The 20,768-nt window shown below is 45.6% G+C and overlaps 6 protein-coding genes across 9 annotated transcripts; 3 read left to right on the top strand and 3 right to left on the bottom strand.

Annotated features, from left to right (window-relative positions):
- LOC108137140 (histone-lysine N-methyltransferase Suv4-20) lies at positions 1-7,716 on the top strand. Of its 3 annotated transcripts, XM_017258702.2 has the most exons (4): positions 1-649; positions 2,073-2,808; positions 2,943-4,719; positions 7,100-7,716. In XM_017258702.2, exons 2-4 carry the CDS (start codon positions 2,086-2,088, stop codon positions 7,360-7,362), a joined length of 2,763 nt encoding a protein of 920 aa, XP_017114191.1. In that variant the 5' UTR covers positions 1-649; positions 2,073-2,085; the 3' UTR covers positions 7,363-7,716. The 3 variants fall into 3 exon arrangements, with proteins under 3 accessions (XP_017114191.1, XP_017114189.1, XP_017114190.1); XM_017258700.2 differs by lacking the exon at positions 7,100-7,716 and having other exon boundaries at positions 2-649; positions 2,943-6,913; XM_017258701.2 differs by lacking the exons at positions 1-649; positions 7,100-7,716 and adding an exon at positions 1,084-1,364 and having other exon boundaries at positions 2,943-6,913.
- Positions 7,717-8,889: 1,173 nt separating this feature from the next.
- On the bottom strand, positions 8,890-9,767 carry LOC108137071 (RING-box protein 1A). The gene is made up of 3 exons (XM_017258577.2): positions 9,564-9,767; positions 9,433-9,460; positions 8,890-9,358 (listed from the first exon to the last, which is right to left on the bottom strand). Exons 1-3 carry the CDS (start codon positions 9,639-9,641, stop codon positions 9,138-9,140), a joined length of 327 nt encoding a protein of 108 aa, XP_017114066.1. The 5' UTR covers positions 9,642-9,767; the 3' UTR covers positions 8,890-9,137.
- Positions 9,768-10,023: 256 nt separating this feature from the next.
- LOC108137096 lies at positions 10,024-11,078 on the top strand. The gene is made up of 2 exons (XM_017258620.1): positions 10,024-10,094; positions 10,156-11,078. The coding sequence occupies exon 2, from the start codon at positions 10,156-10,158 to the stop codon at positions 10,741-10,743; it is 588 nt and encodes a 195-aa protein (XP_017114109.1). The 5' UTR covers positions 10,024-10,094; the 3' UTR covers positions 10,744-11,078.
- A 404-nt stretch (positions 11,079-11,482) lies between these two features.
- Positions 11,483-13,157, bottom strand: LOC108137207 (pinin). The gene is made up of 2 exons (XM_017258798.2): positions 11,988-13,157; positions 11,483-11,827 (listed from the first exon to the last, which is right to left on the bottom strand). Exons 1-2 carry the CDS (start codon positions 13,045-13,047, stop codon positions 11,619-11,621), a joined length of 1,269 nt encoding a protein of 422 aa, XP_017114287.1. The 5' UTR covers positions 13,048-13,157; the 3' UTR covers positions 11,483-11,618.
- A 647-nt stretch (positions 13,158-13,804) lies between these two features.
- On the top strand, positions 13,805-16,860 carry LOC108137167 (protein SPT2 homolog). The gene is made up of 4 exons (XM_017258738.2): positions 13,805-13,928; positions 14,090-15,554; positions 15,616-15,828; positions 15,899-16,860. The coding sequence occupies exons 1-4, from the start codon at positions 13,866-13,868 to the stop codon at positions 16,000-16,002; spliced, it is 1,845 nt and encodes a 614-aa protein (XP_017114227.1). The 5' UTR covers positions 13,805-13,865; the 3' UTR covers positions 16,003-16,860.
- Positions 16,861-17,223: 363 nt separating this feature from the next.
- LOC108137168 (scoloptoxin SSD14) lies at positions 17,224-20,181 on the bottom strand. 2 transcript variants are annotated; one of them, XM_041710616.1, is made up of 3 exons: positions 20,152-20,181; positions 18,905-19,669; positions 17,224-18,340 (listed from the first exon to the last, which is right to left on the bottom strand). In XM_041710616.1, the coding sequence occupies exons 1-3, from the start codon at positions 20,154-20,156 to the stop codon at positions 17,395-17,397; spliced, it is 1,716 nt and encodes a 571-aa protein (XP_041566550.1). In that variant the 5' UTR covers positions 20,157-20,181; the 3' UTR covers positions 17,224-17,394. The 2 variants fall into 2 exon arrangements, with proteins under 2 accessions (XP_041566550.1, XP_017114228.1); XM_017258739.1 differs by lacking the exon at positions 20,152-20,181 and adding an exon at positions 19,795-19,861.
- Positions 20,182-20,768: the final 587 nt, after the last annotated feature.

The raw sequence follows: 20,768 nt of genomic DNA, 5'->3' as shown, positions 1-20,768 counted from the left end.
TGATGATATTTGTCAACGGCCTAGCCGCGGTCACACTGGCGGCAAAAAAAAAACGGAATCATATCGCGGAAAAAAAACGCGACCAGGCCGCATTTTGTAAATTAAGTCCGATTTAGCACCGATTTTACGCCGTTCAGAAAATTAGACAAGTTTGTGCAAAGGAGAACGTGAGAAAGGAATCGATAAGAACAGCAAAGAAAAAGGCATACATACATACGCACGTACACACGTCTCGCTGCTAAGGAATATATGTATCCGTCTGGGAGTGTGTGTGTTTGTGTGCGCTGCAGCAGCTTCTAGGCGAGAAGGAGAGAGCGATAGATTCCCGACTCGCGACTTTTGGAGCGTCCCGAGAGCAAGCGAGAGAGCGAGAGCCATGGACGGCGTTTGGATGTTTTTGGGGAACAAAGGCGTCAAGAGCTAAAATGATTTGCCACAGCCAACGTGATATATTTCGGATACGCAGCCAAAGCCAAGCCATCCAAAACCAATTCCAATTTAAGTCCAGTGTGTCGCCGTGTGTATGTGTATGTCTCGACAAAAAGCCGTGGAAAAAGACGCACGCACACAAGCACACAGCAGCAGACAAAGCATCGTTTTGGGAGTGCGAGCGAGAGGCAAGAGCGCCTTAGTGAATAATTCATTTAAGGTAAATGTTTACAACAATCGAAATAAGTGCAAAAAAAAAGCAATCAAGAAGTGTATAAACACATCAGAGTGTGTGTGAATGTGTTGCCGTGTGTGTGTGTGTAACAGGCGCCGCCATTTTTCGTTCCCATGTAACAAGCGCGTAGGGTTGACAAAGCGTTGGCAACTGAAAATAAAAATAAAAGGAAAATATAACCCTTAAATTCTGAAATCTTTAAAATATCCCGCAAATGCCAAGTAAGCCCTAAAGCTTTTTTGAAATCGCCCCCTACCCACTAATTAATTTAATTTGCAAACCTTTTTTCACTCGGCAACCCTTTTTCTGCCATTCTCACTGCGCATATGCTGCTCTCTCGCTCTGGCCTGCGTGCGTGTGTGTGTGCGTTTGTAAACAGCTGAGAGAGCAATTTGCAATCGAAATTTTATTTCCATTCAGAACAATTCGGCCAGCAACAAATATTAATTTCCAGTCATGTTTCCCAGCACCACCCACCGCCCATTTGTGTTTATGTTAGTTTTATGATTTGAATATTTTCGCCGACTGTTGTTAGTAAAAAAAAAAAAGAGTTATTATGGCCGCGCTGCCATAAAAAATATGCAAAATTGCAAATTAATGTTTGCTGCTCATGAAAATCGATAATCAATTATTGTTGTGTTTGTTTTTTGTTCACCAACATACGCGCACAAAACTATGTTTAATACCGTTCGCTACAAGTGTGAGTGCAAATACCTATACCTTTTCCAGGATTACCGTATTGTCTTTGTTTTTTTGTCGTCGATCGATACGGCTTTTTTTTTGTTTTTTACATGTGCTTGTCAAGTTAATTGATTTTTTTTTTCGCACGTGTGTGTGTGTGTGCTTGAAGGGCCTGGAACGAGTGTGAGCGAGAGGGCTGTCTGTCGACGACCTCACTAACACTACCCCTCTCTATCTCTCTCCCTTGCGAAGCCGTATGAGTAAAAATAAAATTACGGCCATAAATTTTAGCACAACAAGATAAGTTGAATAAATACAGCAAAAATTAGTGATAAAACAGCTGTTTCTGCAGATTAACAATATCTGTATAACTATCCTTTGTCGCGAAAGAGGGACAGAGAGGGAGTGTTTGTGTGTGCAAATACTATTGCACTTGTCCTAGTCCTGGAACACATATTGCCATCTTGCTCTGAACCATGTAACCCAAGAACGGAAGCGTTGCCAGATAGAATCTTAGTTTGCGGTTCTCTACGATTTAAATTCAAAAACAGCTGCTAATTCACCGGGATTTCGATTTTTGTTTAGTTATTTTGATTCTAAGGCAGTAAGAATTGAAAAATTGTGTATTTTAATACAAGATATTAAAAAAAAAAACATTGATGATATATGATTTTTCGTTAGCACTTTTCACTTATTTTCGTGCATTAATGGTCTTTCATCCTTGCAGACTGTCCTGCAGAATGGTCGTCGGCTCGAATCACACGCGGCGCGGTGAAACTGGCAGCAGATTTACAAATAGCAGCAGCTCCAGTGGCTCAAACGGTGGCTCCACCGCTTCGGCCAGCAGCACCACCAGCGCAACGTCTTCACTAGCCACCAATTCCACGACGACGACGACGACGGCGGCGGCGGCAGCTCTGTTGTCGTCCATGTCCCACAAGCACCATGGCCAGCCGCCATCCGCACCGCCGTCTGCGCACCACCAGGCGAATCAGCAGCAGCACCACCACCCACATGCCCACTTTCAGCAGGCGAGTCAGCAGAACATCCAGCACCACCATTCGCATCACTCCTCGAATGGCAGTGGCAATGGAGGAGGCGGAGGAGGAGGAACTGCAGGATCTGCAGGAACTGGATCGGTGGTCAGTGGACTCAATGGCTGCAACGGCAGTGCCGTTAGCCGCCTGTCCCAATCCACGGGCATGTCGCCGCGTGAACTCTCCGAGAACGATGACCTGGCCACATCGCTGATCCTTGATCCTCATCTAGGTTTCCAGACCCACAAGATGAACATACGCTTCCGCCCGCTGAAGGTGGACACGCAGCAGCTGAAGGCCATCGTGGATGACTTTATCCACACGCAGAACTATGATGTGGCCATTCAGCGCATCTATGATGGTCCCTGGATACCGCGTCATCTCAAGAACAAGAACAAGATCGCCACCAAGCGGCTTCACGATCATGTAAGTGATATCGTTGGTGCATAAATCCATGATTTTCTCATCATTTCGTATGTTAGGTTCCATATTTGGTTAGTGTGTTACCAGCATTACGTGTATACTAATATGAGCTTCTTTTCTCCCTTAACCTCTTGCAGATCGTGCGTTATCTGCGCGTTTTCGACAAGGACAGTGGCTTTGCGATCGAGGCCTGCTACAGATATTCACTGGAGGAGCAGCGCGGGGCCAAGATAAGTTCGACGAAACGGTGGTCAAAGAACGACAAGATCGAATGCCTGGTGGGCTGCATTGCTGAGCTGACAGAGGCCGAGGAGGCGGCCCTGTTACACTCGGGCAAAAATGACTTTTCGGTGATGTATAGCTGCCGCAAGAATTGCGCCCAATTGTGGCTGGGTCCGGCTGCCTACATAAATCACGATTGTCGGGCCAATTGCAAGTTTTTGGCCACCGGCAGGGACACCGCGTGTGTGAAGGTCCTGCGCGACATCGAAGTGGGTGAGGAGATAACCTGTTTCTATGGCGAGGACTTCTTTGGGGATTCCAATCGCTATTGCGAGTGCGAGACGTGCGAGCGACGCGGCACCGGCGCCTTTGCCGGCAAGGATGATGGCCTGATGCTGGGTCTCAGCATGGGACTCGGTTTGGCCACCAGCGGACCCGGCAACAATGGTGGCTATCGCCTGCGCGAGACGGACAATCGGATTAATCGCATCAAGAGCCGAGCCAACTCCACGAACAGCACGTCGAACAGTAATAGCAATACAAATGATTCCACTGGCACCAGCGAGAGCAGCAGCACGAATGGCGGATTAATGGTTTCCGGCGGAGCAGCAGCAATTGGAGGAGGAGGAGGAGGTGCAGCAGCAGCAGCAGGAGCAGCTGGAGCCACTGGAGTAGCAGTGCCTGTGGCAATGCAGCCATCAACTGGCGGCAAGGAGGCAACTGCAACTGCCGCTGTCTCCCTGCTCGAAAAGAAACTGCCCAACGTTGTGGTTTCCCCGCTGACCATGAAGGAGCTGCGCCAAAAGGGCATGACCAAGTACGATGCCGAGATGATAATGGCCAATGCCGCCTACCAGCAGCAGCACCATCATCAGCATCATTTCCATCACCATCATCATCATCATCACCATCACCACAATCATGGCCAGCACGCAAGCACTGGAGCCGAGGCCACGGCGGCTGTGCAGCAAATGGCAGCCATGCAGAAGCCAGGTGGCGGAGTCGGAGTCGCAGGCGTTGAAGGAGGAACAGGAACAGGACCTGGAGGAGGAGGAGGTGGTGGTGCTGGAGGCGCAACAGTGGGCGGCGGCGGCGGCGTGGCCGGCGGAGCGGGCTCCGAGGTCAATGGCGGTCGTTCCAGCAGTCTGCGCAAATCGATGCGTGTAAATAGCACCAGCAGTAGCATATCCACCGCCTCCACGGACGAGGTGGTGGCCCCGTCGGTGGTCGTGGCCAGCATTCCACTGTCCACCAAGGCGCCAGTGGTCCTTGTGCCTCGATGCAAGCCCGCCCAGTTGGCCATTGCCGCACTGCACCAGCGACAGCAACGCCAGCTGCGACGTAGCGAGCGCCAGAAGGAGAAGCACACGGACAGCGAGAGCAGCGACACCAGCAGCGAGCAGCAGAAGCGGGAGCAGAAGCACCAGCTGCAGCTACAGCAGCAGCAGCAGCAGCAGCAGGATCACCACCAGTTGCCGCCGAAAATGTTCATTCTAGCGGAGGAAGAACATCCGGAAAAGACGGAGGAGAAGCAACAAGAGCAGCAGCAGCAGCAGCAGGAGAAGCGTGTGACGCGTAATAGTGCGGGAAGAGGAGGATTGGTAGCCGGATTAGCCACTGCCCAAAACAATAACATTGCAACCACAACAAATAGCAGCAGCAGCAGCAACAAAGCAACAACGATTACAAATTGTAATAATCATAATAGTAATAATAACAGTAGAATTAATCATAATTCTAATCTTAGCGGTAGACTTAGTGTTAAATCGAAGAAGCCAGCACCAAGTGAGGCCTCGTCCACACCCTCATCCACATCCACATCCACATCCTCAGAAAATCATCAGCAGCAGCAACAGCAACAGCAGCAGCAGCAGGCAAAGCGTCGCAGTCGCAGCCCGAGTCCCGCCTACAAGAAGAACCTTTTGGCCAGCTTCGATCCCGTTCCTCCCTCCAAGGAGCAGCAGCCAAGGAACGAAGAAGGAGTTACCAATCATCCGCCGGTCAAAAAACGGAGTCGAAGGGCAGCTGCTTTGGCAGCGGCACAGAGTATACATTGCGAAGCACTGGGCGGCTTCTCATCGGGCTCCACTGGTGGCCAGCAGCGGAAGAGAACCCAGCCGCTGGAAGCTGCTGCCACCTCATCAACCTCCTCATCCTCCTCCGCCGCCGCTGCCCCCAGCAACATTGGCAATGTGGAACCCCTGCTAAAGACGCCAGAGCGCAGGCTGAAGCTAACGTTGCGCATGAAGCGTTCACCGATCCTGGACGAAGTTATTGAGCTGGGGACGAGCCTGAGCAACGGCGGAGCTGGCCGAAGTGCAGCGGCATCTTCGCATCGCGGCGGCCGAGGAGACGGATCGGATAGAGCTGCGCTAAATCTAACTGGCAGCAGCAGTTCCAATGGCATTGAGTATGAGATCCTGCGCATGGAGGGCATTTCCGAGCATGGCAACGATGACGACGACGACGACGGCGACGATGAGGAGGAGGAGCACGAGCAGCAGCAGCAGCAGCAAGTGAACGCAAAGGATGAAGACGAGGAGCCAGCGGCCGAGGAAGAGGACGAGCCGCCGCCAAAGGAGGAGCAGCAACTGCCCACCAAGAAGCAGAGGAAGAAACAGCGCAGTCGCAGCAGGAGCAGCCAACGCAGATCGCCAGCGCCGAGCAGTAGCAGTGTGTACGGCACTCCGCAGAAGAAGCGACTGCGTCTGATCTTTGGCAACGAATCGCACACCATAGACATTCCACCAGCAGCAGGAGAGGGAGGAGCGGGCAGCGGCACGGATGAGCTAAACAGCAGTGGCGGCGGCAACGGCGGCGGCGATGACTCCTTCAATGCCTCGTACGCCAGCAGCACTAGTTTGACGGTCAACACCTCATCCAGCAGCACCAGTTCATCGGGCGGAGTGGGCGAGGGAGAGGGAGGAGCCACCTCATCCTCGGCCGAGGCCGTGGACTCCTCCACCGTGGGCTGCCCACCCATTGCTGCCCAATCGCCGTCATCCACCACCAACAACAGCAGCAGCTCCTTTCAATCGGCCTGCACATCGACAACCAGCAGCAATAGCTATTTTCCCAATGGCAAGCAGCGTGCTGCTGGCGAGGATTCCTATGCGATGCACTACTATCAGCTGGGCAAATTCGCTGGCACCTCGAGTCCCGGCCAGGGACAGGCCATTGTCAGCAGCAGCAGTGGATCGGGAGCGGTAGCAGTAGGAGGAGGAGGAGGAGGAACTGGGACAGGGGCTGGATTCCTGAGCATGCCAAAGCACACTTTTGGCACCTGCGCCCTCCTGGCGCCCACCAGTTTTGCCAATCTGCAAAATGCGACGCAGATTGGCCAGCAAAAGTCCAGCGGTGGCGACGGTGGCGGAATGGTGGCCACATCCACATCGGCAGGCCCATCCATTGCCTTGCATCATCATCATAACAGCCATCATGGCCAGAAATAACCAACGACTGATCTCCAAGCAAATTGACTAAGCACAGCTGCCATTGCCAAGAGAAGAAGAGGAACAGGACGATGAAGTAGAAGGAGGAGTAGAAGAAGCCAGGACAAGGATTTGGAGAAGGAGGAGAAGGAGCACCAGGACCACCAGGACCAGGTGAAGGAAATGGAGGAGGAGGAGGGCAGGAAGGGATTGCTGCGCTGCTGGCGTCATTGCCTCTGCTGTTGCTGCTGAGCCTGTGAAACCGAAACTGAAACAGAAACCTCAATCTAAACCTAAACCCTGTAGAAACCTTAGTTTTAGATCTTAGTCCAAGTAGATCAGATCCTTGATATATCCTTGGTTTTTCATTCATATATATGTATATTCAGGAAGCAAAAAACAGGCTGACAAATTTGTTAAATCGAATCCGGATATATATACCTGATTATAACTTATATACATTATAACTTGTTTTTCTTTTTTTTTTTTGCTTTCTTTTCTATTTCTCTCTTTTTTCTCTTTGTGATTACTCCCCATTTCTCTGAATCCTTTGTGTCCAATTTTTTTTTTCTGTGCGTTGCATGTTGCGTGTGCGTGTGTGTGTGTGTGTGTGTGTGTTTGGTGTGCTTTTCTTTTTGCAGATGGAATTTTAAAGCTTAAAAGTAGGAAAAGGTCGGAGGAAAATGCAAATACAACGTGTTGCGAGTCCGTCAGCAACAAGAGGAGCAACTGCAACAGGAACAACAGCAGCAACATCTTCGGCAGTAGCAACAGTAGCAGCAGTAGCAGCAGCAACAGCAGCAACATCTTCGGCAGCAGCAGCAACAGTAGTCACACCAGCAGCAATTTGATAGTTAAAAAGCTAAGAGTAGAGTTAAATCGCATACAAATCATGTACAGTTGAGAAATAACCAAACAGGACGAGCACATCGCAGCCCGGGAGCCGTTTAAACATTGAGGATGGATTAAAAACAACAACAACAAACAAAAAAAAAAAACAATATTCTAAATGCAATGCACACAGACACAACAACGCAATTAGCAGCGGTTTTAGACGCCTTACAACCTAACGTTAACTTTATATAAAAACAAAAAAAATACAAAAACAAATACCTTATATTTACAAGAACGAAACCAACCAATAAATAAATATTTAAAGGATACTTTAGAAAATCCCTCAAAAGCCAACAAACAAAACAATAGTGCAGCAGCAGCAGCAACAAAAACCAGAACAGCAATATATAAACAACTCAATTAAGTAATTAAATATATATATATATATATATATATACAACAAATTTAATTATAATAACAAACTGAAAAAGAAGAAAAGGGAAAAAGGCGAAAAAAGCGAAACTTAGCAACAAAAATAAACTTGTATATATAAAACATAAAACGGAGAATAAAATTACAAATGCCAGCGAAAGCGAAAATGATAAAACCGAACATACAAATATAAGTCTGCTAAAAACAAAATCGATAAAACTGGTGATTCAAGTGATTCCAGCGAGCTGGATTTTAAGTACACTTGGTTTTTAAATATTTTATTTAAATCATATTAGATCAGATCACACACACACACACAGGCATACCACCCATCATTTTATAAACGCTCATGCTACATTTTATCCATATTTTTTGCATTGTTTATGTTGTTGTTCTCTTTAGAGTTTAGTTTTTAAAACCAGGCAGATGAAAAACTAAAATCTAAACCATCACAACCACACACTCACACATGAAATGTTTTTGGCCCACACACACACACCGATTCGATTATGTTTTTATTACCTATAGTAATAAATATGAATATGATTTTTTAACGATACGATTATTTTTTGTTTACCTATAAGTTTAGTTGCTAGCATATGTAATTAAATCTTAATCATATTCGATATATATTATATACTTTATTCATATGTGTAACTACTGTGTATTATTTTGTAAGCCACCAACAACAATTTACAGCAGCCGCGGCCGCAAAACATTCATAATAAACTAAAAAGAACATTTAGTTTTTACAAATGCATGGTTTTTTCTTCCTATCGACTATTGTTTTTTGTTTTTATTTTTTTTTTCATTTCCACGTAATAATTGCCATATGAGCACGTTGAACAAAGGATTTCTGTTTTTGTCTCTTTCACATAAATATATTTTAAACAAAGTCCTGGTGAAAAAACAAATTTTCTTTTGTCTTCTGCCTTATTTAAACTTCCTTTGAAATCATTTCTTTTGGGGAACAATTTGATTACCATTTTTGAATATTGTTAAAGCTGATTCTTTTGGAAATTTCCTAAAAAAGCCAAAGATTTCCCTTTGTTCTAAAAATACTCTTTTTTAGAAATGAAAAAACGGATATTCTCCGCATTTCCTTATTCCTTTTTTTAATGAAATTGGTTAGAAGCCAGTTGTCATTTACTGCAAGTTATGGTCGTTGTGTTGTTCTCCATCTTCTACAGCTTTTATTTTTAGCGTTACAAAAATTGTTGTTTGTCGGGGAAAGCCAGCGGTACTGATAACTCCAATGCTTGGAGGTTGCCAATCCTCACAGACCGCCCAACACATTCGCTTAAGATCTAAGAAGGTTTTACATAGCTTTAAATGTCCGCAGGGAGCAGGGGATGATGCTATTTCTATGATTCTGTGCGATCAGAGGGATTCTTAGTGCTGCTCCAGCTGGTTTTAGTGGCCGTACTTCTGGAAGTCCCACTCGCGGTTGTCCAGCGGACAGACCTGTCGGGTTTTCAGCCACCGCGAGATGCAGTGGAAGTGGAAGGCGTGGTTGCAGACGCCCCAGGCCACGGTGCACTCCTCGCTGGTTGCGGATGCCTGATTCGCCTGGCACTCGATGCACAGGTCCATGATGTGGTTGCGGCAAATGGCGCAATTGTCCACCACGATGTCTGCGGCAATTGGATGCGAATGGGAAAATGGTAAGTCCCCTATCCATAGTTGTCTATTCTATTGTATTACTTACCCCAAGCCCACAAAGCCACGGCATTCCACTGTTGTTTTATTTTTTTTTTTGTTTTTGTTAGTGAGGGGAAAAAATAGTAAATCATTTTACAATGGCAATGAGCAAACCTTTTTTTTGCTGACCACACTTACCTTTTTCACCTCGAAACGCTTCTTTTCGCCCTTGCTGCTGCTCGAAGGCACCTCGAATTCTTCCTCGTCCACCTCCATCGCGTCTGGATTTATGTGATTTGGTCCTGGCGAAAATTAAACTATGCTATCTGCAAGTTATTGCAATTAATTCGCGTTTTTTTTTTGCTGGAAAACCTATCGACTCGGCAATGGTGTCGGTGTGGCCGTAGGCAGTCGGTGCCTCTTATTCTATCGATATATTTATCGATACTTAGTAGTACGTAGTACAACAAAATATAAAAAAACACTTTAATTCATTGTAAAAATGTTATGATTGGAATTCGAAAAAAAATATACTAAATATTATCAGAATTTGAAAGAACTTGAAAGAAATTTCAAAATGTCTTCAATGTTTTACCAAAACTCAACGAATTGATAATATCGATGATGAAATCGATATTTTCGCAGCTCTAGCATTGCTTATTGTCCACCTCTAGAAAAGATTAAAAAGGCGCTAAAATTTGCTTGCCAATTTGCCAAGAAAAACACAAAGTACGTACAATTTGTAATCTAAATAATGGTAAAATAATAAATAGTAGTAACTAAATTACAGATGACAGAGGAAACGGACCATGTGGAACGTCGTTTTTGCGGTATATCGATAAACCACAAACTGCGCAGCCCACACACAAAAATTACCAATCCGTATTTGTTCAAATTCGCCAAAAAAATCAACCCCGGGATTCTGGAAGATGCTCCATTATGCCTCAGTTGCTATAAAAATCTGGTGAACTTGTATAATACGAAGAACAATAATGCCAAAAAGCACCAAGAGCGAAGGATGGCGGAGAGTGTTACGGATGCGAGTGGCAGTCAAAGTTCCCAGGGGACCACGACCTTCTTCTCCAGGGTACTAACTACAAATAATAATAATAAAAGTTCCGCCGATGGATCACTGAATGCAATAAGAAGTGCACCACTGCCCACCGAAAACAGGAACTCCTCTGTTCGAAATGCAGCAGTTCCGCAGTCCACATCACAATACATAAACGACGACGACGATCCCAATTCCAATTTAAGTATGAACGCAATAAACGGCACACGATTGCCCCACATTCAGCCCATTCCGAGAAGACGACCCACGACGATCCTCAATAAGGAATCTATGGACATTTATCTACAAGGCACCACTGGAGGGTAGCTGGATAGTAATAGTAGTTATCATTTAAGTTTCTGACTAATTAAATACCTCATTTTTTTTATTTTTTGAATGCGATTTTGTTTAACTTTAAATTTATATATTAATATTTATTAGATTTTAACTTTAAAAGCCTTCACAAGGATGCCATTTTGACTATCTTTAAATAAATTAAATATACTTAAGGAAAAGGAAACACCGGAGAATAGCTGAATACGTATACTAGTAATATCTCTTAAATTAAAAGTTTTAATCAATTGAATATTTGACATATTTGTATGACAATATTAAAAATGTTGAATCGTTGTAATAAAGGAAAGCATTTGTTCTAACATACTTTTTAAAGCTTTTACTAGGAAAACATTTGGAAAATGTATTTATTTATTTTTGCTTTTGACCACCCCTTATGTAAAGATTCCACTTTTCCAATTATAAATCTGTTTTTGTTTAAAAAAATGCCTTTTATTTTTATGCACATACAGTTTTCAAATTTTATTAATACGTATCTAATAAATGCAAAAGTTTTTCCTTAATCTATAATATCCATAGTAATTGGCCAATTAGAATGTTCACTTTTGGATAGACGACGACAAAATTGCCTATTTAATAGGAGCAAATATGTTACATTACAAATTTTATGGATGTTTTTTTATAGAACTAAGATTCCTTATAGAATGGTCATCAAACCGAGCTGATTTGCGAGTATTAAAATCGTGGAGTGAGTGCCTTAATACGATACAAATATTAAAATGAAACATTTATTTTCTTCAGACACATTTTTATATTTTTTCCACTCAATAAATTAGATTATTCAAGTTCAGGACTCTGGTTTTGGCCTTTTTCTTCTGGTTGCTCTTGGGCTTTGGCCGCCTTTCCTGCTAGGAGGGCCCACCCGTTTTGTGTCCGCTCCCCTTTTCCCGCTTCACCACCGGCAGTCGCGTCCAGATATATCCGCCCGATCTCTGCGCGGTATACTCGTCCACATCCGGCAGGGGAAATGGTGTGCTCCGATCGAAGTAGTAATTGCTGGGCGCGTGCATCACGAACTCCAGATAGGAGAGCTTTCTGGATAGCTCCTCATCGGGTCCTGCGGAATAAGAATACGGATTAATAAGCTTAGGATAACTAAGGTTACAAATGAAGAGTGTATATCAAACTGTGTTTTAAAATAAAGTATAAATATTAGACTTGTAGGGCAAAACCAATTGCTAAAGGCATTTTCCTTTAGTGGAACACTATATACAAACCAATTAGGTAGGTGGCCGGATCGAATCCCTCCTGGGGATCCGGGCTATCCTGCGTTGGAATCAGCCAGGTGAGGAAGGCGGACTTCTCGCAATAGGCGTCCACGAGCAGTCCGCGTATTTGGGCATAGAACAGATTCTGATCCTCATCCACAATGCTGACGATGTCCCCGATTTGCATGTAGCTGCCTTTGTAGAACAAACTCTCCACATATTTGGTGCTGGCCTGCACCTTTGGCGTCTTCTGCGCTGGCCTCTTGAACAGCGAGCGACGATTCCGGGCTCCGGTGATTCCGCCCGGACCAGCTGGCCCGGATTTGCCATGTTTGTTGGTGTTGCTGGGATGGGCGCCGGCACTGGCGAGATGTGTGGAGCTACCGGTGGAACCATTCGGCCCGTTGTTGTGGCCATTCGACTGGCTATTGCTGCCCCCGGGATTTCCCTTGCCCGTTTGCTTGGCCTTGAAGCGTGTGCTCTTCCGCAGACGCTTCATAATGGTTGGCGTTCGGTTGGTGGTGGTCACCTGGCTGCCCCCCTGACTGCCATTCAGGCTGCTGCGAGTAATCTTGCCCGCCGGACGCTGCTGGATGGGATTTGGCGGTGCCTCCGGCGAACTGGGTGCGATTTCCTCTTGGATTTGTGTTGATGGTAGCTTTAATGGCTTGTCCTCCTCTTCGATTTTAATGGTCGCCGACACCGGTGGACTGGGCGGTTGGATGGGCAATGGTTCTACTGGCTTCTGCTCCTGATCCGCCTCCTGTTCCGGCTCCTGCTCATTTTTCACCTCTGGTGGCTTCGGTTTTGGCTGCTTCGGCTGCTCCAGTTCGTCCACCGTGGGCATCCGCTCGTCGGTGGTCAGATCATTGTCTATGTCCATGTCCGTGTCCGTGGACTCCTTTGGCTTTTCGCGGGAGCAGGGGGAAGCGAAAGGATTTGGGGGATGGGCCACAGGATCAACTGGGTGGCCCTCGTCAGCGGAAGACTCCTTGTTCGCGGACTCCTGGGCATCGGAATCGGCGCACTGGCTACTCTCGCCAGCCATTTGGTCGGGATCGGTGGACATGGCAAATCCTTATCCGTCAGCCGATCGGGAAGCCTTTATTCAGATTTTAAGCGTTTTTTAAATAATATGAAATTTTAGCTAGAGATGGCCCGTTCGTTGGCGATGGTACGTTGATTAGAGATGGACCTTTATTTTTGTATACAGTATTAATTGTTTGTACCATTACCCTATTGTAATTTCCTTGTATTATATACAGTATCAATTGTTTGTACTATTACCCTATTGTAATTTCTTTTTTTTTTTTTTGTTTGACTGCAACTCATTTAGTGGAAGGAAAATTGACAAAATTAGTATATTAATGTTTTGAGTCTATATTTATATTGATATCGCAACTATACACTTTTCCGAATTTATTGATACATAAGGAAATATTATAGCCCCACTTCACAGAGATCCATTCACCTTCCAAAAATGTCCCAGTTAGTCCGTCGTTAATATTTGTCGGACTTTGACGGACTAATTTATGCGATAGTTAGCCGATTTTTGAAGAAAGTTAAACTCCTATATCCACCATCCGATTTCAGCTGATCTGAACAGCTGTGGCTCATGAAAACATAAACAAAGGTGGTTGACCTGTTGACTATGTTTACGTTCTGTTTCTTATTTATTTTTTCTATCTATTATTTATTCTATTTATGTTTTTTTGACAGTTTTAAAATTGAAAATCTAAAAATGTTGTAATAAAATAGGCTGAGATAAATTTGACATTGTTCGAGACCAAGTGACATATCGGCCAGCGCGTGTCAATGAAGTCAGTCACGCGCACATCTCTATAATTTATATCATTTTGTATTAGAATCGGGTTCGGATCGTGTAAAATGGATTTCGGGGCGCTGCTGCACTACGCGAAGAAGAAGAACGATGCGGCCACCAAGGACGAGGTGGGTATCCTGGTGAACAGGTGTCCCGCAAGTGGGCGAACGCATGGAACCGCCAGCATATGCGTTTGCATGCGCTTTCGTTCACTGACCCCAAAAAACCAGATTGAATTTCTCCACAAGATCAGCAGAAGATTCCAACTACATCTTGTTTGCCCTTTTAGCGCCCCGGACAGGGCAAATACTACAGCACCAAGTATGCGCCACCCAAAAAGGAGTCCAAGGAGTCCAAGCAGCTGTCCAACAACATCCAAAAGTTCCTACGCAAAAAGGAGGCAGAGGAGGCAGAACGGAAGCGTGAGGAGCGCCAGAAACTCAACGAGCTGATGGCCAAACGTGATGAGAAGTCCAAGAATAAGATCCGCAAAATGCTCAAGGTGACCAAGTCGGCGAACAAGTCCGTGCTGGAAGATGCCAAGCAATGCGAAGGAGCAGCCAATGGCCACGAGGCGGACGAGGGTCAGGGCGATGACTACGGCTATGTGTCCAACGAGGCGAACGCCTTCTACGAGAAGTACATTGAGAAGGTGCGCGATGTGCAGGAGGACAAGGGATTTGCTCCGAGCAGGCCGCAATCCCTGCGCGATCTTTCCGGCACCAAGGAGCGCGTCAAGGCGGCCATTACCCGGGAAAGGGAGGAGGCCAAGAGTCACACCCGCCAGAGGAGCAGCACCACCAGTAGCAGCAGTACGCCCTCCTCCTCGTCCAGCGCCTCCAAGTCGAGGGAAGCCCATGTGGCCCGTTCCTATAGCACGTCCAGAAGCCTCTACGATCCGGAGGCCGAGAAGCGCGAGGAGGAGCGCAAGAAGCGGCAGGAGGAGGAGCAGCGCCGGGCCAAAATGAAGCGACCTGCCCAGCCGCCACCCATGGACTTCCAGGCACTCCTCCGCTTGGCCGAGAAGAAGCAGCACGAACCGGTGGTCTTTGAGCCCGAGAAGAAGAAAGAACCGGAGCGCCTGCTCTCCGCCCGGGAGAAACGCGAAATGGAGGAGCGCCAGCGGCAGAAGGAGCAGCGCGCCCATCGCGACAAGATGCGGGAAAGCGACGGCAAGGAGGCTTCAGCATCCAAAGCATCCACCACCAATCGCATGGAGCCCAATGGACGCATACCCAAGCTCAACCAATCCAGGCCAGCGAATCCATCAAGTGAAAGCTTCAAAAAGCCAGCTACACCGCCAGCAAAGACCATCTCAAGCTCCTCCGGCTCCTCTGGCACCTCTGGCTCCTCCTCCAGTTCCAATGCCCATTCCTCAACTAGCCGTAGTCATGCCTCAAGTATAAAGCCCGCCAGTAAGACAGCTCCCACGGTGGCCAAGCCAGGATCAACTACAGCGGCGGGGAAACCCAGCTCCAGTTCTGGTAGGGATGCCCCCTCCAAGAATCCCTATGCGGCGGCCATCAAAAACGGAGCCGTGCGGGAGTTCCCGCCCCGGGATCGGCCTGCAATCCCCCCGTCCAGGGATCGTTCCGCTCCTGCGGCTAGAGATCGCCCACCTCCTTCGCCGGCCATGGGCAAAACGCGACAGTTTCCGCCAGCGGATGTCCAGAGATCATCATCATCGGGCGGCAGGCAATTCCCGCCGGCCGATGTCAAGAGGCGGAAACCCCAAGAACAGCCAGGCAATAAAAGTAAGTAAAGGGGTAACACTTCGAAATTGTAACTTAGATCTTAAATTGCAAACCCTTGTAGGACGCATTTACGACGACGACGACGAGGATGAGTACGATTCCGAGTTGGATGACTTCATTGACGATGGCGACTGCGAGGAGGACATATCCTCGCACATCCGCGACATCTTTGGCTATGATAAGCGGCGGTATCGAGGCATGGACGACGATGATCGGGGGATGGAGTCCAGTTTTGCGCAGATGCAGCGGGAGGAGTTCATCAGCAAGAAGCTGGGTGAGTTTTGTGACCCTAGAAGTAGAAGCCCGCATCCCGAAAACCAAGCTAATTCCTGGATTCCACGCAGGTCTGCAAGAGGATCTGGAGGACATGCGCATGGAGGCTGCGCACAAGAAACAGAAAATGGCCAAAAAACGAAGCAAACGCATCGACGATGACGACGATGACTAATCTCAAATATCCGTAATGCAAGCTTGAACGGGGGCATTCAATCCCATTGTGTTGTTGTATATGGAGGATGTTTTCCGGAGTTCAAGTTCAAGCGATGCTGAATCCAGGAGCTGTGCCTATTAAGTTAATCAATCGGCCAGTTATTGTTTAACTAATTAGTTTAGTAAATGCATACCCAACAGACACAAAAAAAAAACACACACACATAGTAGGTAGGTGCGCATATATATATATATATATATATATATATACATATATATATATATAGATAATCGTCTATTTTTGAAATCAAAAACACGCAACTTTAAAACTAACTTCGGCTTGCCGATAGCTATTTAACAATAATACCCTCGAAAATGCAATACATATATTTCACTTTCGGTTTTCCGTCTGAAGATTTCAGAATTCAAATCGATTTTAAACCAGAAGTTTTCATTTGAAATAAGAAAAGAAATCGAATTCCTATTCCCAATACCTGAAGTTTTCGCTTTAAATAAGAATGTAAATCGAATTCCATGATTTGTTGAGTGCTTTAATGACCCTTTGGCTTTAAAACCTTCCAAAATTAAAGTGTGTTGTTGCCTTGTAGGGGGTATTTTTCCGCGAAATTTGTATTTCTTAAATTTATAAACCTTTTTGCATACACTGGTCTGGTGTTTTCTTCTATTTTTGGCTTTACACCAATGCAAAGTACTTTAGATAGGCCCAAATAAATATTTATAGTACCAATCCAAGACCTGTCTGATGTTTATAATTTGGAATTACTAAACCGGAAACTGAGTCATCCATGGCGATATCGTTTGATTGGTTGCTTAATTAACCTATTTTAATTGAATTTAAATACATTTTTACACCTGATTTTGTTTATTTTTTTTTAATGATACAGATCTCTTCTCAGGGACTGTATGGATTGATATTGTATTATGTTAATGAAAATTGTGTTAATGTAATTTGTTATATAAACTTAAGTTTATAAACCATAAAACAAATATTATTCTCATTTAATTTTGTTATTTTTCGTTTCTCTGAAATTTCTTAAAACAAAAATCATTTTCTCAAATGAATTAATAAAAGACAAAACAAATTTCAATGTACCATATTGCATTATGTTAATGAGAATTGTGTTAAATAAATTGGTTAATTTAGTTGAATTTTTTTGAATGCATAAACCGTATGTTTCTCTTTGCAATTAATTCGTTCCATCATTTGATTCCTCCGAAATTTCTTTAAATAATACATTTTAATGATTTAAAACACAAACGATTTACTAATGAATTCATATAGTATAGAACGAACTTCAGTGGCTTATAATCGAACAAAAGGCTCCACAAAAAAGTTTCCCAAGTCGTGGGTTTCCAGGGCTTGGATGAGATGAGCACCCCGGCGCCGTATCTAATCCAATCGATCTGGCTCCACGACCACAGCGCTTCCCACTCTTCTCCGATCGCAGACGGGATGCGGTTCGCTGCCCATCATCCCGATGGCCGTCTGGGCGGAGTAGGCCTTGTCGTCCTCCAGGAAATTGATGCTGTGACCGATGGCATGCAGATAGGCAACCGTATGCCGTGGCACATCCGGTTCCATGTCGATTTGCATGGGCGCCAGTTGGTGATGCAACCGGCCGGAATTCACCGCCTTCTCAATGGGCTCGTGGAGCATAAAGTACCGTAGAATGGTCTGCGCCACCGAGGTGGTGATCTTGGAGCCCCCAGCTCCACCCACAATCAGCTTGACATTATCATGGGCATCCAAAACGATGCTGGGACAAGTGGATGACATGGGCCGTTTGCCCGGCTTGATGAAGTTCGCCGGACTGGCGGGAATGCCATAGGTATTTATCTTACCGGGCGTACTGAAGTCATCCATCTCGTCGTTCAGGATGAAACCTGTCTGGCGGGATCGCACCTTGGCCCCCAAATGACTGTTGATTGTGCTCGTCACCGAAATGGCATCCCCGTTCGGCGCCAGAACGGAAATGTGCGCTGTTCCGTGATCCTCTTCGTTGGCAAAGTTGGCCCCATAGTAGGCATAATCCTGGAACGTCCGGTCGTCCAGGATCAGCTCACGGATCTCCGCCGCGAAGGCCGGATCGATGAGGTTCTCGTAGACCTCCTGCACATTCGCCTCGAAGTGAATGTCGCCCAAATTGGTGCGATGGCCGTAGGCGTGCTTGAAGGTTTCGATCAGTCGCTGCCAGTACTTGTCCGTATTGCTCGTGTACAGCGGCTCCATCACGTTCAGGATGAAGGTTAGCACGGCTCCACTGGTGGGCAGTGGCGAGGTGAACAGCTTGTAACCACCATTGAAGCGGGCGACCAGCGGCAGCTCCCAGCGAACACTGCAAATGTAGAGTTTTAAAATGAATGTCGATCGACAGATAGGTTTCATTCTGAAATCTAACAAATAATTGGAAAGGTCTTCCTTATATAATATAATGTAAAAATTTTCAAAAGAACATGAACTTTAAATTATTATTTATTATGCTATATTTTGTATAACAAAAACAATGTGTAATTTAAGATTTCTTAGCGAACACTGCGAATGTATGGTTTAAAAATGAGTCACGCTGATATCTTATAACAATTGTTAGTGTTATGGAAAGGTCTACCCTTTAAGTTTTGGATAAAACATATAATTTCATGTAAACGAAGAGTTTTGAAATAACCATGGACTTTAAAATGTAATCTTTTGAGTGTGGTAATCGAATATTAATTGATTTTAAAGACCTTTAGTGACCTAAGCTTTAATAGGATAAATTGTAATTAAAGGTTTTTGAGCAAACACTGAAGTAGTCCTTCAAAATCGTATCTTTTATGTAAGAAAGTAGTTTACTCATAGTTTGGCAGATCTGGCTTGAAGGACCATATGTACAATTCATAGGGCTTAGGCCCGCTATACTCACTCGTATTTCTGCAGATCCTCCTCGGTAATGATGCCGCCCATTGCCTGGATGTCCTCGACCAGTTTCCTGCCCACCCTGCCGCCGCCATAGATGACCTGAGCACCCTCATCGGCGATGATTTCCAGGGTTTCGGCCAAAGTGTGCCGGTACATGATTTCGCCCTGCTTGTAGACCGCATCCGTTTTCGGATTTATGAAGATCTCGGCCATAGAGGGCTCGCTCCTGATGCGCTGCTCCTCGCGCTGGAGGACTCCCGCCAGATATCTGGAGACCAGGATGCCGTGGCGGCAGAGATCGATGGTAGGCTGGAAGAGGGTCTTCCAGGGCAGCCGGCCGTACTTGTGGTGCAGCTTGGAGTAGCCATAAATTTCGCTGGGCACGGCGACGGACAAGGCGCCCGTGATGTCCTTGTCCACGAACATGTCCTGTGTGGCGGCGGCCGGAGCGGTTTCCCGGGCAATCAGGGTCTCCACAAAGGCCGTCTCCTTGGAGTAAATGGTGGCCACAAAACCACCGCCCACGCCCAAGCTGTGTGGCAGCATGACGCCCTCGCAGAGCATAGTGGCTATTGCGGCATCCGCCGCAGATCCGCCGATGTCTAGCATGGTGCCACCCACCTCGGCACAGCCCACCCCGTTGGAGGCCACGGCGCCCATGCGACGCGGCTCCTCCGCCTTGCCCCGCAGTCCGAAGACCAGGCCCAAGGTCACGCCCACGGCGGCCACCACCAGGATGATCCAGCAGACGGCATACTTCTTGCAGCACCTGGGGGAAAAAAAGAGTTACGGAGGGTATTAGTATCCCGTCTAGACTGACACATCCTTTTTTATCCTTTTTGGTAAGTGCGATCTTAGGGGGCGGGACACTTTCCATCTAATGGGTCACCGTACCCGATAAAAAGGTCACAGAAGGCGTCGAACAGCTCCCCATAAAACATGGTATATCGGTCTCTGCCGAATTCCAGACTCAGCTACCAAAGGGTGCTGCGATCGACTTTGGAATTTGTATGGTAATTGTATATATGTCAGGAACAGGTATTATAAAACATTTAAAAAAAAATACTATTTAATATATGATAAAGTAATGATTATTTTTTCATTTACAATATTTATGATCAAAAAAATACAAATCAAAAATAATGATTGAGTTTTATACTGCTACACATTTTTGTTACTTTAAAATAAAAATCATTCGTATTTGTCACTTTTTTTTTAAAGTGGTTAATAATTTTTTAACCAAGTACTTACGACATTTTGTGTGTGTATCCTTAAGACTACGAACTTAAATTAAATTGGAGCAAGTAAAAAATAATGTAGGCAAATACGCCGTCGGCGGAATTAATTAAATGGCCATTGGACGGCAACGGACGCCTTATATATCCATACAGTTATCTGCGTTTTAACTGACGATAAGACAAGAACCCATTTTGAAATCCATATCCAAATCCGTGCTACGTCAGAAATAGAAAGTTTGGGCTGACTAAGAGGCCGGCAAAAACCAAAGAACCGAAATCAGAACTAGCGCCTTAATTATATATATCGTATTAAGTAATCTGGCAGGTGGCGATAAGCCGATTTAAGGTCAATCTGGAATGTTATTTTTGAGCTAAAAATAGAGGGCCATACAGAAGAATTAATTAATATCAATAAGTAATAACAGGGCCAGATAAGAAAACAAGTCTGCTGGACTTTAACCTTGTACTTGACCAATAAATATGGCTTTAATATAAAAGCATTTTTCAATCAACTTTGTTTGGTTTACTTTTTAAATTGGCATTTAAAACAAAATAAATAACCGCCAACCGCCTTAGCGGAGACATATTTATCGATAATTAATTAGCCAAGGCATACTCCGCAATTAGAGA

The sequence above is a fragment of the Drosophila elegans genome, unplaced genomic scaffold, assembly GCF_018152505.1.
Source record: "Drosophila elegans isolate 14027-0461.03 unplaced genomic scaffold, ASM1815250v1 contig_149, whole genome shotgun sequence".
NCBI classification, from domain to species: Eukaryota; Metazoa; Arthropoda; class Insecta; order Diptera; family Drosophilidae; genus Drosophila; species Drosophila elegans.
The sequence above is the reverse complement of the archived record's forward strand: the minus strand, read 5'-3'. Positions and strand labels throughout refer to the sequence as shown.

What these genes read in the sequence shown, in the direction of transcription:
- LOC108137140 (XM_017258700.2), top strand. Translation starts at nt 2,086, where the DNA reads ATGGTCGTCGGCTCGAATCACACGCGGCGCGGTGAAACTGGCAGCAGA. An exon ending in CCAAGCGGCTTCACGATCAT is followed by an intron (nt 2,809 to 2,942) that starts GTAAGTGATATC and finishes AACCTCTTGCAG; the next exon opens with ATCGTGCGTTATCTGCGCGT.
- LOC108137071 (XM_017258577.2), bottom strand. Translation starts at nt 9,641, where the DNA reads ATGGAGGTGGACGAGGAAGAATTCGAGGTGCCTTCGAGCAGCAGCAAG. An exon ending in AGCGTTTCGAGGTGAAAAAG is followed by an intron (nt 9,461 to 9,563) that starts GTAAGTGTGGTC and finishes ATAAAACAACAG; the next exon opens with TGGAATGCCGTGGCTTTGTG. An exon ending in CGTGGCTTTGTGGGCTTGGG is followed by an intron (nt 9,359 to 9,432) that starts GTAAGTAATACA and finishes CAATTGCCGCAG; the next exon opens with ACATCGTGGTGGACAATTGC.
- LOC108137096 (XM_017258620.1), top strand. Translation starts at nt 10,156, where the DNA reads ATGACAGAGGAAACGGACCATGTGGAACGTCGTTTTTGCGGTATATCG.
- LOC108137207 (XM_017258798.2), bottom strand. Translation starts at nt 13,047, where the DNA reads ATGTCCACCGATCCCGACCAAATGGCTGGCGAGAGTAGCCAGTGCGCC. An exon ending in TCCGGCCACCTACCTAATTG is followed by an intron (nt 11,828 to 11,987) that starts GTTTGTATATAG and finishes CTTATTCCGCAG; the next exon opens with GACCCGATGAGGAGCTATCC.
- LOC108137167 (XM_017258738.2), top strand. Translation starts at nt 13,866, where the DNA reads ATGGATTTCGGGGCGCTGCTGCACTACGCGAAGAAGAAGAACGATGCG. An exon ending in ATGCGGCCACCAAGGACGAG is followed by an intron (nt 13,929 to 14,089) that starts GTGGGTATCCTG and finishes TTGCCCTTTTAG; the next exon opens with CGCCCCGGACAGGGCAAATA. An exon ending in GTTCATCAGCAAGAAGCTGG is followed by an intron (nt 15,829 to 15,898) that starts GTGAGTTTTGTG and finishes GATTCCACGCAG; the next exon opens with GTCTGCAAGAGGATCTGGAG.
- LOC108137168 (XM_017258739.1), bottom strand. Translation starts at nt 19,841, where the DNA reads ATGTTTTATGGGGAGCTGTTCGACGCCTTCTGTGACCTTTTTATCGG. An exon ending in TTCTGTGACCTTTTTATCGG is followed by an intron (nt 19,670 to 19,794) that starts GTACGGTGACCC and finishes TTTTTCCCCCAG; the next exon opens with GTGCTGCAAGAAGTATGCCG. An exon ending in GAGGATCTGCAGAAATACGA is followed by an intron (nt 18,341 to 18,904) that starts GTGAGTATAGCG and finishes CTACATTTGCAG; the next exon opens with TGTTCGCTGGGAGCTGCCGC.